The sequence below is a fragment of the Nyctibius grandis genome (assembly GCF_013368605.1).
Source record: "Nyctibius grandis isolate bNycGra1 chromosome W unlocalized genomic scaffold, bNycGra1.pri SUPER_W_unloc_1, whole genome shotgun sequence".
Classification (NCBI taxonomy): Eukaryota; Metazoa; Chordata; class Aves; order Nyctibiiformes; family Nyctibiidae; genus Nyctibius; species Nyctibius grandis.
Genome location: NW_027167472.1, coordinates 1,145,365 through 1,161,089, shown reverse-complemented (window position 1 = coordinate 1,161,089; position 15,725 = coordinate 1,145,365). Strand labels below are relative to the sequence as shown.

At 48.0% G+C, this 15,725-nt stretch overlaps 1 protein-coding gene across 1 annotated transcript in view; it reads right to left on the bottom strand.

Moving 5' to 3' along the window:
* Window positions 1-15,725, bottom strand: part of LOC137677088 (cyclin-dependent kinase 7-like) — a 58,857-nt gene that overhangs the window by 10,082 nt on the left and 33,050 nt on the right. The window contains exon 5 of the mRNA XM_068424273.1: window positions 8,628-8,714. Within this exon, the coding sequence (XP_068280374.1) occupies window positions 8,628-8,714 (87 nt within the window). The remainder of the gene's footprint in view (window positions 1-8,627; window positions 8,715-15,725) is intronic.

Sequence of the window (15,725 nt, the reverse complement as noted above, 5' to 3'; positions counted from 1 at the left end):
AATTTTAAACTCAACCATTTCATGATCACTGTGGCCAAGACAGCCACCTACCATCACATCCCCCACGAGTCCTTCTCTATTCACAAATAGCAAGTCTAGGAGGGCATCTTTCCTAGTTGGCTCCCTGAGTACTTGTGTCAAGAAGTTATCCTCCTACAAACTTCAGGAATTTCCCAGGCTTGCTCATCACAGCAGTATGGTATTCCCAGTTGATGTCTGGGAAGTTGAAATCTCCCATAAGGACAAGGGCTACCGATCCAGAGATTTCTCCTAATTGCCTATAGAATAACTCATCAGTGCTATCATCCTGGCTGGGCGATTGGTAGTAGACACCCACTACAACATCTCCTTTGTTTTCCATTCCCCTAATCCTTACCCAGAGGCTCTCAATCTCATCATCACTAATTATAAGGGCTGTACAATCAAACCTCTCCCTTACATACAGGGCAACTCTTTCCCCCCGCCTGTCCTGCCCATCCCTCCTGAACAGCCTGTAGCCCTCCATCCCAGCACTGCAGTCGTGGGAGTCATTCCACCAAGTCTCACTAATACCAATGTTATTGTAGCTCTGGGAGCTGACCAACGCTCCCAGTTCATCCTGTTTGTTTCTCATACTGTGTGTGTTGGTGTACAAGCATTTCAGATATGCTCCTGAGCCCTCCGTGCTTCCAGGAGCAGTGTAAATGTTCCCACTAGCATTGCTATGCTCAGGTGATGCCATGCCAACCTTTGGCTTACCTATTGCAATCTTTTGGTATCCCCTTCCGCCATGGATTCCAGTTTAAAGCTCTCTCGATCAGTCCTGCTAGCTTATGCCCAAAGATGCATTTTCCCCATTGGGACAGGTGGATCCCATCAGGCCCCAGCATACCTTGTCTCTCAAAGGCTCTTCCATGGTTTAAAAACCCGAAGTTTCCCCATTACTGGGAGGATTGAGGAAAACACTACCTGTGCTCCCAAATTTTTTAGCATTCTTTCCAGGGCTCTGGTGTCTCTTGATTGACCTCAGACTTTTTGTTGCAACATCATTAGTACCCACGTGAAAGAGCAGGAATGGATAGTAGTCTGAAGGTTGAACTAGGCTCTTTAGTCTTGTGGTGATGTCTCTAATTCAGGCCCCAGGGAGGCAGCAAACTTCCCTAAAAAAAGGATCCGGTCTACAAACAGGTGCTTCCATTCCACACAGGAGGGAATCACCAGTGACCATAACTTGCCGTTGTTTCTTTGTGGCACTGGTCTTAATGCAGGTTTTGTTCTGAGGGGTTAGTCTCTGATCTTGGCAAGACTGGTTGCACAGGTTCCTCCTCTATCTCATTATGTGCTTCATCTACCGTACCTAGTGCCTTGTACCTGTTCTGTAAGGGTATCTTAGAGGGTAAGGAGGGGTTTCTCTTACTGCTCTATGCTGTAACTTTCTTCCAACCCTCCTTGTCCCTTGTGACGCTGCCTTCCTCCTGGCACAAAGCAGATCCTGGACCTGGTTGCCCAGAGAAGTTGTGGATACCTCCTCCCTAGAAGTGTTCAGGGCCAGGTTGGATGGGGCTTTGAGCAACCTGATCTAGTGGAAGGTATCCCTGCCTATGGCAGAGGGGTTGGAACTAGATGATCTTTAAGGTCCCTTCCAACCCAAACCATTCTATGATTCTAGGATATCTTTGCTATTGCAAACAAAGGCATCAATAGTAGCAATGAGGGTCTCTGTGGAAAGACTCCCTCGCCTTGTCTGCTTTGTTGCCTCTGTGTGTGTATGTGCGCTATAATATTTAAGATAACTATTTGGAACTTTATATCTAGTCTTAAAATGCCCTAGCTTTAGGAATTCAGTGTGACTAAAAGCTATTAAACTACATATAGATACATACATGTAGATAATGTAGCTACGCTTACCAAAAAGGAAATCAGTATGGACTGCAGGATGTATTGCATAAAACCCCTTCCTCTTTCCTCGTGTGTGCAAACAAACAGAAAGTTGATGCTTTAGGAGAAAAAGCAGATCATATGATGAATCAGCGTTACGTAATTTGATGTTCTACTGAGGGCCGAAGAGCCCAGAGTTACCATAAGGGTACAGTTTATGAAAAGCAGACGTTGTTTATTTTTAACGGTGCTCTAACATCTGCATATACTCAGTTAAAGATGGGGTATTTACCACTGTTGTAAGATTAATTCTATCAACCAGATGGTTATTTAGCTGCAGAGGACACCAGCTTGAGGGGATCCCAGAGGAACCCACCACAGTTCAGGCACCAATGCGGCTGATGCTCCTGCTCTGCGATAACAGCAAAGAGAGCACTGAATGATCTGCTAAATCAAGGCAAGGGGTCAAATGCAAACCTGCAACTACAAATCTCTGAGATGAGGTAGGAATAGAGATTTTTTCAGTGCACATGGGGCCAGACACGCACATGTAACTGGCCATTCCAGAATACGAGGTTGTTCGTAACGCTAAATGGTTATTTCTTCCACTACATCATCTTTATTAATATTCAGTAATTTACACTAAAAAAAAAAAAATCAAAAGGAAAAAAAATCCATGCACTTAAGTAACCAAATTTGATTAGATTCTGATCAAATGAAATGTTTTAAATCACTTGTTGGTCTTGAAATAAAACACACAAAGCTAGTATTTCCAGGCAAATTTGCTTTAAAAAACCCTTTTATTTTGAGAATGATAGTTTAATAAACTGGTTGCTTAGTTATTTTTTCACTCCAATTTTAATTCAAAGTGGATTGAAATCGGCATTGTCTATTAAGGAAATGCACCAACTAAACCTTTCTGAGCAAGCGTATGCAGTATAGCTTTTCATTCCTAAATCAGGTTTTATATTATAGGGTGTCTCAGGTTTCTTAAGCACAGCTAATACCTTTCCCTTACAAATAACTGGCATAGACATTTAACTCAGGTGACACTAAGGAACATTGTGCTAGAAGAAAGTGGAAATGATGACTGGTTAACCAGTCCAGAGAGAGCTTCCACAACTCAACAATAAAAGAGGACAGTCTGATCATGGAATTCAGGACTCCCTGCGCCCATCAGCTGGTCCAAGTCACTCATCCTAAGAAACCATGCCTCGCTTCCTGTCAGCCTGCCTGATAATCATGGTTATGCAGGTCATTGTGTGCCCTGACACTAAGTTTGACCTGGTATTAGTGAATTACTGGATTTACTGTTGTCTCAACCCAGATAACTGTACTACTGATTTGTATTTGTTACTGTACAGTTACTCTAAGATAAACTGTTTATCCCTAAAGCTGTTAGTCTAGTGTTTCTTACTGTATCCCAAAACAATAACTTAGCCAGGCCAACTTAAGCCCGTACAAATTTTTCCTACTTCTGGGGAGGCCACAGCCGTTTGCAGCTCGTTGGGGAGGGCACTGACTCCCTCCCAGTGCACAAGGCGAGGAAGGCGCCAAGGAGCTGTGAACCAGGGGTGTCACCAACAGGTATTTCCCAGCTCAGTGAAAGAACAATGGTCTCCACCCGGCGGAAGAAGACCAAAATGGATGTGGGAACCCAGACAGAGCTCCCACGGAAGGAGGCAATGGTGCAGGTCGCAGGCTGCAGGGAATGCTACAGTGTCTCTGTGGTGACAGGGGGCTGTGTGCGCTGTGAGCAGGTAGATGATCTGCTCGGCTGAGCGGCACAGCTGCAAAGCCAGGTTGAAAGGCTTCAAGCCAAAGTAGAAAGGCTTAGGAGCATTCGGGAGGCTGAAATGGAGATAGACTGGTGGAGCCAGGCTCTGCCCTCCCTGCAACAAAAATGGGAGCACCTGCCGGAGAGCTCCCAGGATTGAGGGACCCCTGTACTCTGCCCCTCTCAGGTGGAAAACAATAACCTAGAGGAAAGGAGTGAATGGAGGCAAGTCTATGGTCGTGGCAAAAGGTGAGTGCCCTCCTTGCCTACCTTGCCTCCACAGGTGCCTCTGAGAAATAGATATGAAGCCCTAGTGGAATACAGCCAGTCCAATGGGGATGTGGTGGAGAGGCAACCTATATCAGAGGTCCCACCACAGTCAGAAAAACCTGACAGGCGTATAGCTACCTCCTCCACAAGGAAGAAGAGAAGAGTTTTAGTGGTTGGAGACTCCTCCCTAAAGGGATCTGAGGGCCCAATATGCAGAGCTGACCCCCATCACAGGGAGGTCTGCAGCCTGCCTGGAGCTCGAATCAGGGATATCACAAGGAAACTCCCCAACCTGGTGCAGTCAACAGACTACTACCCCCTGCTGATCTTCCAGACAGGTGGGGAAGAAGCTGCATCCCGTAGTCTGAGGGGGATGAAGAAAGACTACAAGGCCCTAGGATGGTTGGTGAAAGAGTCTGGGGCACAAGTTGTTTTCTCCTCCCTCCTTCCATTTTCAGGTGATGACGTGGGATGGAATAGTAGGATTCTCTCTATAAATGCCTGGCTACGAGACTGGTGCTACAGGCAGGGCTTTGGGTTCTTTGATAATGGCTGGTTTTATAAGACACCAGGCGTGACGGTAATACATGGGAAAGGTTTATGTCGTAAGGGCAAAAGGGTTCTGGGACAGGAATTAGCAGGGCTCATTCGGAGAGCTTTAAACTAGATTCGAAGGGGGATGGGGTAGTAGCTGAGCTTGCACCACTGGGGCAACGCTCTAGTGTTGAGGTAGACCAGGAGGCCTCCCATCCCCCTAGGGTGAAATCGGTGTGCTCAGCTCGCTCCCTGAAATGCCTGTACACCAATGCACGCATCATGGGGAATAAACAAGAAGAGTTAGAAATCCGTGTTCGGTCGGGGGGCTATGATCTAGTGGCAATTACAGAGACTTGGTGGGATGCCTCGCATGACTGGAATGTGGTCATGGATGGCTATGTCCTGTTCAGGAAAGACAGGCCGCTAAGGAGAGGTGGTGGAGTTGCTCTTTATGTGAGTGAGCAGCTAGAATGTATTGAGTTCTGTCCAGAGGCGGATCAGGAGCGAGTTGAGAGTTTGTGGGTGCGAATTAAGGGGCAGGCTGGCAGGGGTGATACTGTTGTGGGTGTCTATTACAGGCCACCAGATCAGGATGAGGAGGGTGATGAGGCCTTCTACAGGCAGCTGAGAGCAGTCTCACAATTACAGGCCTGGTTGTCATGGGGGATTTCAACTACCCTGATATTTGCTGGGAGGCCCACTCAGCCAGCCATCCTCAGTCCAGGAGGTTCCTCCAGTGCATTGATGATAACATTCTGGTGCAAATGGTGGATGAGCCAACTAGGAGAGGAGCGCTGCTGGATCTTATCCTCACTAACAAGGAGGGTCTGGTTGAAGAGGTGAAGGTTGAGGGCAGCTTTGGTTGTAGCGACCACGAGATGGTAGAGTTCAGGATCTCATGGGGCAGGAACAGAATAGCTAGCAGAATCACAACCCTGGACTTCAGGAGGGCCAACTTTGGCCTTTTCAAGCAATTGCTAGGGGAAATCCCATGGGACAGGGTACTAGAAGGTAAGGGGGCCCAAGATAGTTGGTTAGCATTCAAGGACTGCTTCTTCCGAGCTCAAGATCAGAGCATCCCAACAGGTAGGAAGTCAAGGAAGGGTACCAGGAGACCTGCATGGTTGAACAGGGAACTGCTGGGCAAACTCAAGTGGAAGAAGAGGGTGTACAGATCATGGAAGGAGGGGCTGGCCACTTGGAAGGAATATAAGTCTGTTGTCAGAGGATGTAGGGAGGCAACTAGGAAAGCTAAGGCCTCCTTGGAATTAAACCTTGCAAGAGAGGTCAAGGACAACAGAAAGGGCTTCTTCAAATACATTGCAGGTAAAACCAACACTAGAGGCAATGTAGGCCCACTGGTGAATGAGGTGGGGGCCCTGGAGACAGAGGATAAGAAGGCGGCGGAGTTACTGAATGCCTTCTTTGCCTCTGTCTATACTGCTGGAGGCTGTCCTGAGGAGCCCCGGACCCCTGAGGCCCCAGAAGAAGTCAGGATAGAGGAGGAATCTGTCTTGGTAGATGAGGGCTGGGTCAGGGACCAATTAAGCAATCTGGACATCCATAAATCCATGGGCCCTGATGGGATGCACCCACGGGTGCTGAGGGAGCTGGCAGAAGTCATTGCTAGGCCACTCTCCATCATCTTTGCTAAGTCGTGGGCAACGGGAGAGGTGCCTGAGGACTGGAGGAAAGCGAATGTCACTCCAGTCTTCAAAAAGGGCAAGAAGGATGACCCGGGGAACTATAGACCGGTCAGCCTCACCTCCATCCCCGGAAAGGTGATGGAACAACTTGTCCTTGGTGCTGTCTCTAGGCACATCAAGGATAGGGGGATCATTAGGGGCACTCAGCATGGCTTCACCAAGGGGAAGTCATGCTTAACCAACTTGATAGCCTTTTATGAGGACGTAACCCGGTGGATAGATGATGGTAAAGCTGTGGATGTGGTCTATCTCGATTTCAGTAAAGCGTTTGACACGGTCTCCCACCGCATCCTCGCAGCTAAACTGAGGAAGTGTGGTCTGGATGATCGGATAGTGAGGTGGATTGTGAACTGGCTGTAGGAAAGAAGCCAGAGAGTGGTGGTCAATGGGACAGAGTCCAGTTGGAGGCCTGTGTCTAGCGGAGTCCCTCAAGGGTCAGTACTGGGACCAGTTCTATTCAATATATTCATTAATGACTTGGATGAGGGAATAGAGTGCGCTGTCAGCAAGTTCGCTGATGACACAAAACTGGGAGGAGTGGCTGACACACCGGAAGGCTGCGCAGCCATTCAGAGAGACCTAGACAGGCTGGAGAGTTGGGCGGGGAGAAATTTAATGAAATATAACAAGGGCAAGTGTAGAGTCCTGCATCTGGGCAAGAACAACCCCATGTACCAGTACAAGTTGGGGGCAGAGCTGTTGGAGACCAGCGTAGGGGAAAGGGACCTGGGGGTCCTAGTGGACAACAGGATGACCATGAGCCAGCAGTGTGCCCTTGTGGCCAAGAAGGCCAATGGCATCCTGGGGTGTATTAGAAGGGGTGTGGTCAGCAGGTCAAGAGAGGTTCTCCTCCCCCTCTACTCTGCCCTGGTGAGGCCGCATCTGGAGTATTGTGTCCAGTTCTGGGCCCCTCAGTTCAAGAAGGACAGGGAACTGCTAGAGAGAGTCCAGCGCAGAGCCACGAAGATGATTAAGGGAGTGGAACATCTCCCTTATGAGGAGAGGCTGAGGGAGCTGGGTCTCTTTAGCTTGGAGAAGAGGAGACTGAGGGGGGACCTCATTAATGTTTATAAATATGTAAAGGGCAAGTGTCAAGAGGATGGAGCCAGGCTCTTCTCAGTGACATCCCTTGACAGGACAAGGGGCAATGGGTGCAAGCTGGAACACAGGAGGTTCCACTTAAATTTGAGGAAAAACTTCTTTACGGTGAGGGTGACTGAACACTGGAACAGGCTGCCCAGAGAGGTTGTGGAGTCTCCTTCTCTGGAGACATTCAAAAACCGCCTGGACGCGTTCCTGTGTGATATGGTCTAGGCAATCCTGCCCCGGCAGGGGGATTGGACTAGATGATCTTTCAAGGTCCCTTCCAATCCCTAACATTCTGTGATTCTGTGAGTACAAGTTGGGGACAGACCTGTTGGAGAGCAGCGTAGGGGAAAGGGACCTGGGGGTCCTAGTGGACAGCAGGATGACCATGAGCCAGCAGTGTGCCCTTGTGGCCAAGAAGTCCAATGGCATCCTGGGGTGTATTAGAAGGGGTGTGGTTAGCAGGTCAAGAGAGGTTCTCCTCCCCCTCTACTCTGCCCTGGTGAGGCCGCATCTGGAATATTGTGTCCAGTTCTGGGCCCCTCAGTTCAAGAAGGACAGGGAACTGCTAGAGAGAGTCCAGCGCAGAGCCACGAAGATGATTAAGGGAGTGGAACATCTCCCTTATGAGGAGAGGCTGAGGGAGCTGGGTCTCTTTAGCTTGGAGAAGAGGAGACTGAGGGGTGACCTCATTAATGTTTATAAATGTGTAAAGGGCAAGTGTCATGAGGATGGAGCCAGGCTCTTCTCAGTGACATCCCTTGACAGGACAAGGGGCAATGGGTGCAAGCTGGAACACAGGAGGTTCCACATAAATATGAGGAAAAACTTCTTTACGGTGAGGGTGACCGAACACTGGAACAGGCTGCCCAGAGGGGTTGTGGAGTCTCCTTCTCTGGAGACATTCAAAAACCGCCTGGACGCGTTCCTGTGTGATATGGTCTAGGCAATCCTGCTCCGGCAGGGGGATTGGACTAGATGATATTTCGAGGTCCCTTCCAATCCCTAACATTCTGTGATTCTGTGATTCTGTGATTCTGAAAGTGATTAAAGTCTTTAAGGTTAAAGCAGATGAATTAATCAAGCATCTCAAGACCATTAAGCAACAACCGTAATTTCACACCAATAGCCATGGGAAACTGTAGACACACAGAGAAAGAAAACCAAGAAGTTTCATTACTGTTGCTTAATGCTAACAACACTGCTATATTGATCGGAGATTTACCAAGAGAAACAATAAAACTCATCTGCTTATCCTCTGCTTTGTGATATCAGGCAGCTGCCTTCTGAAAATCTACTCAAGTATTCTTCTATACCCTTTAATTTAATTTCAAAAGCTAAAACAGAGATTATCTAGTAAAACTAATGTCAGTCTGTTAAACAAAAGGACTCACAGTCCACTGTTCTTCTGTTGGAGTGCCCAGAGTTTCAAATATCCTCGTCAGCTGGTCAAGATCAGAGTCTCCCGGCAAAAAAGGAACCTGGAAGAAGGCCACAGTATTTGACTGAATTACCTTCCAAACTTCAATTCTAGAGCAGCTTTGAGCTACACCTCATAATTGCAGGGCAAAACATCTTTGTATACCAGCTGCCCACAAAGAGGTACACTGAATATTTGAGGCTTTCTAGTGATGTCCAAATAGATTTTGAAGGTTTCTTGCAACGTGGGCTCGATATGACTGACTTGATAGCATAGAGCTAAACATGTTTAAACCACCACCACATTAATGTAAAATAACTAAACACGGGAGAGGAAAGATTTTACATCTAAGTTGCCAGTTTAAAGTCTGTCGGTCACAGTGATCTTTCCAACATCTGCTCCCTGAAGTTAGGCTTTATATACATTCAAAGCATTTAAAGTGAATTGCAACTGGATTACACAAGCAGCAGACTGATGGAATGAAATCACAGCATGAGGGAGCGTAGTGACCCATTAGGATAGAAACTGCCCAATCAGTGTCACATCTCATTTAAACTAGGCAGATGACAAAAGAGGATATTTGCCTGGTTCAACTTTTAGCTTGTGCATCAGGCACACAACGCAAGAAAAAAGGGACTTTGTGAACAACAGAAAAATTATGAAGAATTAGAGGCAGGATTTAACTAACAAGAACAGAAAGAGCATAAGGAACATCCCTACTAGTCAATGTACTAAATTTTTGTGTCATGTGTGACTGTTCACTCAACTCCCGCTTAGATTTTGGCTAACTCAGCTCATGCTAAGGCCTGATGTATTCTGGGAGCAGCACCATTAGGACAAAGCAAGAGCACCACATAGGCAGGACAGGTGGCTAGGAAGACCTAAAGGGCCATTACACAGCCATGATCACCTGCAGATTGCTGTCTCCAGCAACCACAGAATCATAGAATCACAGAATGGTTAAGGGTTGGAAGGGACCTCTGGAGATCACAGAATCACAGAATGTTAGGGATTGGAAGGGACCTCGAAAGATCATCTAGTCCAATCCCCCTGCCGGGGCAGGATTGCCTAGACCATATCACACAGGAACGCGTCCAGGCGGGTTTTGAATGTCTCCAGAGAAGGAGACTCCACAACCTCTCTGGGCAGCCTGTTCCAGTGTTCGGTCACCCTCACCGTAAAGAAGTTTTTCCTCATATTTAAGTGGAACCTAGTCCAACCCCCTGCCAAAGCAGGTTCACCTAGAGCATGTTGCACAGTGTCTCCTCCAGGCGGGTTTTGAATATCTCCAGAGAAGGAGACCCCACAACCTCCCTGGGCAGCCTGTTCCAGTGCTCTGTCACCCTCAAAGTAAAAAAGTTTTTCCTCATATTCAGATGGAATTTCCCATGTTTCAGCTTGTGCCCATTGCCCCTTGTCCTGTCACTGGGCACCACTGAGAAGAGACTGGTCCCCTCCTCTTGACACTCACCCCTAAGGTATTTGTAAGTGTTGATAAGATCCCCCCTCAGTCTTCTCTTCTCCAAGCTGAACAGACCCAGCGCTCTCAGCCTCTCCTCATAAGAGATGCTCCAGTCCTTTGATCATCTTTGTAGCCCTTCGCTGGACTCTCTCCAGTAATTCCTTATCTTTCTTGAACTGGGGGGCCCAGAACTGGACACAGTACTCCAGATGTGGCCTCACCAGGGCCATGTAGAGGGGCAGGATAACCTCCCTTGACCTGTTGGCCACACTCTTCCTAATGCACCCCAGGATACCATTGGTCTTCCTGGCCACAAGGGCACATTGCTGGCTCATGGTGAACTTGTTGTCCAGCAGAACACCCAGGTCCTTCTCTGCAGAGCTGCTCTCCAGTAGATCAGCCCTCAACCTGTACCGGTGCATGGGGTTATTCCTCCCAAGGTGCAGGACCCTACACTTGCCTTTGTTGAACTTCATGAGGTTCCTCTCCGCCCAGCTCTCCAGCCTGTCCAGGTCTCGCTGAATGGCAGCACAGCCTTCTGGTGTATTGGCCACCCCTCCCAGTTTTCTGTCATCAGCAAATTTGCTGAGTGTACGCTCTGTTCCTTCGTCCAGGTCATTGATGAATAAGTTGAACAGGACCAGACCCAGTACTGCCCCCTGGGGAACACCACTAGCCACAGGCCTCCAACTAGACTCATCACTGCTGATCACAACCCTCTGGGCTCTGTCGTTCAGCCAGTTCTCGATCCACCTCACTGTGCACTCATCTAAGCCACACTTCCTGAGCTTTCCTATGAGGATGTTATGGGAGACAGTGTCAAAAGCCTTGCTGAAGTCAAGGTAGATAACATCCACTGCTCTCCCCTCATCAACCCAGCCAGTCATGTCATCATAGAAGGCTATCAGTCAGATTGGTCAAGCATGATTTGCCCTTGGTGAATCCATGTTGACTACTTCTGATGACCTTTTCCACATGCTTAGAGATGGCATCCAGAATGAGCTGCTCCATCACCTTTCCAGGGATGGAGGTGAGGCTGACCGGCCTGTAGTTGCCTGGGTCCTCCTTCTTGCCCTTTTTGAAGATTGGAGTGACATTGGCCTTCCTCCAGTCCTCAGGAACCTCTCCTGTTCTCCATGACCTTTCAAAGATGATAGAGAGTGGCTGGGCAATAACATCTGCCAGTTCCCTCAACACTCGTGGGTGCATCCCATCGGGGCCCATAGATTTGTGGGTGTCCAGTTTGTCTAAATGATCTCTAACTTGATCCTCCTCAACCAAGGGAAAGTCTTCCTTTCTCCAGACTTCCTCTTGTACCTCCAGGGTCTGGGATTCTTGAGGGCTGGCCTTAGTAGTAAAGACTGTGGCAAAGAAGGCATTCAGTAACTCCGCCTTCTCTGCATCCTCCGTCACCAGGGCACCCTCCTCATTCAGCAGCAGGCCCACGTTTTCCCTAGTCTTCCTTTTGCTACTGATGTACTTGAAGAAGCCCTTCTTGTTGTCTTTGATGTCCCTTGCCAGATTTAATTCCAAGCAGGCCTTGGCCTTCCTTGTCGCCTCCCTGCATACTCTGACAAACTTCCTATATTCCTCCCAAGTAGCCTGTCCCTTTTTCCACATTCCATAACCTTCCTTCTTCTATTTCAGTTTTGTCAGAAGCTCTTTGCTCATCCATGCAGGTCTCCTGCCACCTTTGCTTGATTTCTTAATCATAGGGATGCACCGATCTTGAGCTTGGAGGAAGTGATGTTTGAATATTGACCAACTCTCATGGACCCCCCTGCCCTCTAGAGCCCTAACCCATGGGATACCCCCAAGATGGTCCTTGAAGAGGCCAAAGTCAGCTCTCCTGAAGTCCAGGGTTTTGGTCCTACTTATTGCCCTGCTTCCTCCACACAGAATCGTGAACTCCACCATCTCGTGGTCGCTACAACCCAGGTGTCCTGGTTTGGCCCAAACCAGGCCAATTAGTCTTGGAGAAACCAAGGTCCCTGCTAACTTCCTCACTGCTTATGAGTGAAGAGCCGAAGGGGGGTCGCACCTGCAGGGAGGAGCAGACAGGGCAGCTGGCCCAGAATTGAGCAACAAGGTATTCCATCCCATACATGTCATTCTCATTTTCCTATTTATCACTAACCCACTGCCTCCTGGAGGTGGGGCCCAGGAGGGAGGGGCCCTCCTGTCTCCCACTGATTGGTACCAGCTTTGCCAATTCTCCAGTTAAAAGCCTGCAGGTGTGATGGCAGGGGGAGCTACTGTATTTTGCCCTCTGCCTGTGCTGGGTGGAGCTACTGCCTTTTCCCCTCTGCCTGTGCTGGGGGGAGCAACTCTGCCTGAGGAGGATTTCCAAGCTCTCAGTCTTGGTTTTGTATATATTTGTATATATTTGATTATTTCTATTATTATTGTTGTTATATTCTTTTTCATTACTATAGTTTATTAAAACTGTTTTAACTTTCCAACCCATAAGTCTCTGTCCCTTTTCCCTTTCCCCTCGGGTGGGGGGGGGGGGGGGGGGGGAGGGTTAACAGAGAGCATCTGCCACCTGGTTAATAGCCAGCCCAGCTTTAAACTGTGACAGATTTATTGGTGCCTGAACAGGGGCTCGAGAGAAGATCTAACAGGTTGCTCTGATAAGTTGAATCCTGGCTCTGGTGGGAGGAGACCCGGAGAGCTCAGCTGAGAGAATATCAGATTTCTTCCTTTGAGATTTACAAGGGGTTGGAAATTAAAACATATAGTGAAGATGGTGATGTCATTTTTGAATGCTGTGTTAGCTCATCTTTTTATGGAGTTTCTTTCACAGTTGAGTATTGCAATGATGCCTTACCTGCCGTGGGCACTGTGTTATTGCTTGCTTCTTATGAATGTTTACATGCAGTTTAGCAGTGGGCGCTGGTCGAAATGTATTGTTTTGGTATGGGGTTTGATGCTGATTTATGCTGTGATAAACTGGGCAGTTAATATTCCGATCTCTTATCTCTATGACACAATGATGGGCAGCTTTAATTGCGAATCAGTAGCAGCAACTTCATCTGCACACTCCAGGCGTCCTTTAGCTGATTCTGTTAATGATTACACTTCCAGTTTTACTTTGGGAAATAATACCTTCTCCTTTTCTGCCAAGCTGATTCCACTAGATTTTGCGAAATTAGGATGGTGCTGTCTAGGTGGCATGTTTTTATTTTTGGTTGTCCTGAATGTATTTCTGATGTGGAATAAGATTAAATATCGGTGCAGGGACAGTTGTAGGTGTTGTGCAGCCACCTCAGATCCTACAGTGTGTACTGCTGCTACAGCCACTAAACCCACTGAAACCTCGGCAGCCTGTACCACAGCTGCTACACCCCCCAAGATGGCCACTGCAGCTACTCAGACTCTCAGCACTCCCCCGACAGCCACTGCATCTACTCAGACCCCAGCATCTATCGAATCTGTACCAATTGCTCCTGTAACCAGGAAGAAATACCAAAAGAAATCAGCTTGTGAAGAGAAGGATGATGACTCAGAGCCTTCTAAGGCAGAGCCATCATATGACCCAGGTGAGGGCCCTTCTCAGGCAGAGTTAGGGCCTGACACAGATGGGGGTTTCCTTGATGGTCCTTTTAAAGCAGACCCATCACAGAAGAAAGGTCCTTCTAAAGCAGAACTATCACAAGAGGAGGACTCGGACGTAGAGATAACCTACCACTCCTTATCCCTGAAGGACCTGAGAAATATAAGGAAAGACTTCAGCCGTTATGACGGTGAGCAAATTATTACCTGGTTGCTCCGATGCTGGGATAATGGGGCAGACAGCATGCAATTAGATGGCAGAGAAGCCAGACAGTTGGGATCCCTGTCCAGAGATGGTGGTATTGATAAGGCGCTTGCAAGAAAGTCAAACGCTATCAGTCTCTGGAGGCGACTCTTGTCAGCTGTAAAGAGCAGGTATCCCTATAAAGATGATGTTATGAGCCACCTAAGCAAATGGACCACTATAGGAAAAGGTATTAACTACCTTAGAGAACTAGCTGTGCAAGAGATCATTTATAGACACCCATGGGAAATTGTAGATCCTGTAGATCCTGATGAAGTGGAATGCAACCGATCCATGTTCCGGAAGGTTGTGAAGAATGCTCCATCGACATATACCCATACATTGTCAATATTAGTATGGGGAGAAGATGCTATGGCATGACCTAGTGTGGGCGAAATGGTTAACTGTATGCGACAGTATGAAGATAGTATTTCTTCCCCACTGCAGGCACGCATCTTGGCTGTGGAAAAACTGACTAAGGAAAACAAGGACTCATTTAAACAACTGTCAGACAAACTGTCCAGGATCGAGAATAAACTTGACTCTCTACCTACACAGGCGCGCGTTGCAGCTGTTAGGAGAAAACGCCCTCCTACAGGACCAGCTCAAAGGAAACAGAACACATCATGAGGTATCCTGTGGTTTGCCCTGCGTGGTTATGGGGAGGACATGAGTAGATGGCATGGACAACCTACCAGTACCCTACAGGCACGAGTACGTGAGTTGCAAGCTAAAAGAAATACCAGAGAGAATTTTCCTAGGAGGATGGCTGCTCCAGTTACCAGTGAGCAGGACCCCAGCCAGGGTAGATAGGCCTCAAGTCCCTTTTTCCCAAGTGTGAATAGGAGAAATGAAGGTCCAGTCCCTGTGAGCAGCACGAATCCATTTCTTAATTAGGGGGGCCCTGCCTCCAGCCAGGTGGAGGAGAGGGACAACCGAGTTTATTGGACTGTGTGGATTCGATGGCCTGGCACATCAAAACCACAAAGGTATCGAGCCTTGGTAGACACTGGTGCACAGTGCACCCTAATGCCATCGGATCATAAAGGGGCAGAACCTATCAGTATTTCTGGAGTGACAGGGGGATCTCAGAAGTTATCTGTATTGGAGGCCAAAGTGAGCCTAACTAAAAATGAATGGAAAAAGCACCCCATTGTGACTGGCCCAGATGCTCCATGCATCCTTGGCATAGACTACCTCAAGAGAGGGTATTTTAAGGACCCAAAAGGGTATAGATGGGCCTTTGGTATAGCAGCTGTAGAGACTGAGGACATTAAACAGCTGTCTACCTTGCCTGGCCTCTCAGAAGACCCTTCTGTTGTGGGGTTGCTGAAGGTTGAAGAACAACAGGTGCCAATTGCTACTACCACGGTGCACCGACGACAATATCGCACCAATCGAGACTCCCTGATCCCCATTCATAAACTGATTAGACAATTAGAAAATCAAGGAGTGATTAGCAAGACTCACTCACCCTTTAATAGTCCTATATGGCCAGTGCGAAAGTCTGATGGAGAATGGAGATTAACTGTGGACTATCGTGGCCTAAATGAAGTTACGCCACCGCTGAGTGCTGCTGTGCCAGACATGCTAGAACTTCAATATGAACTGGAGTCAAAGGCAGCCAAGTGGTATGCCACCATAGACATGGCTAATGCATTTTTCTCTATTCCTTTGGCACCAAAGTGCAGGCCACAGTTTGCTTTTACCTGGAGAGGTATCCAGTACACCTGGAATCGACTGCCCCAGGGGTGGAAACACAGTCCTACTATTTGCCATGGACTGATCCAGACTGCACTAGAAAAGGGTGG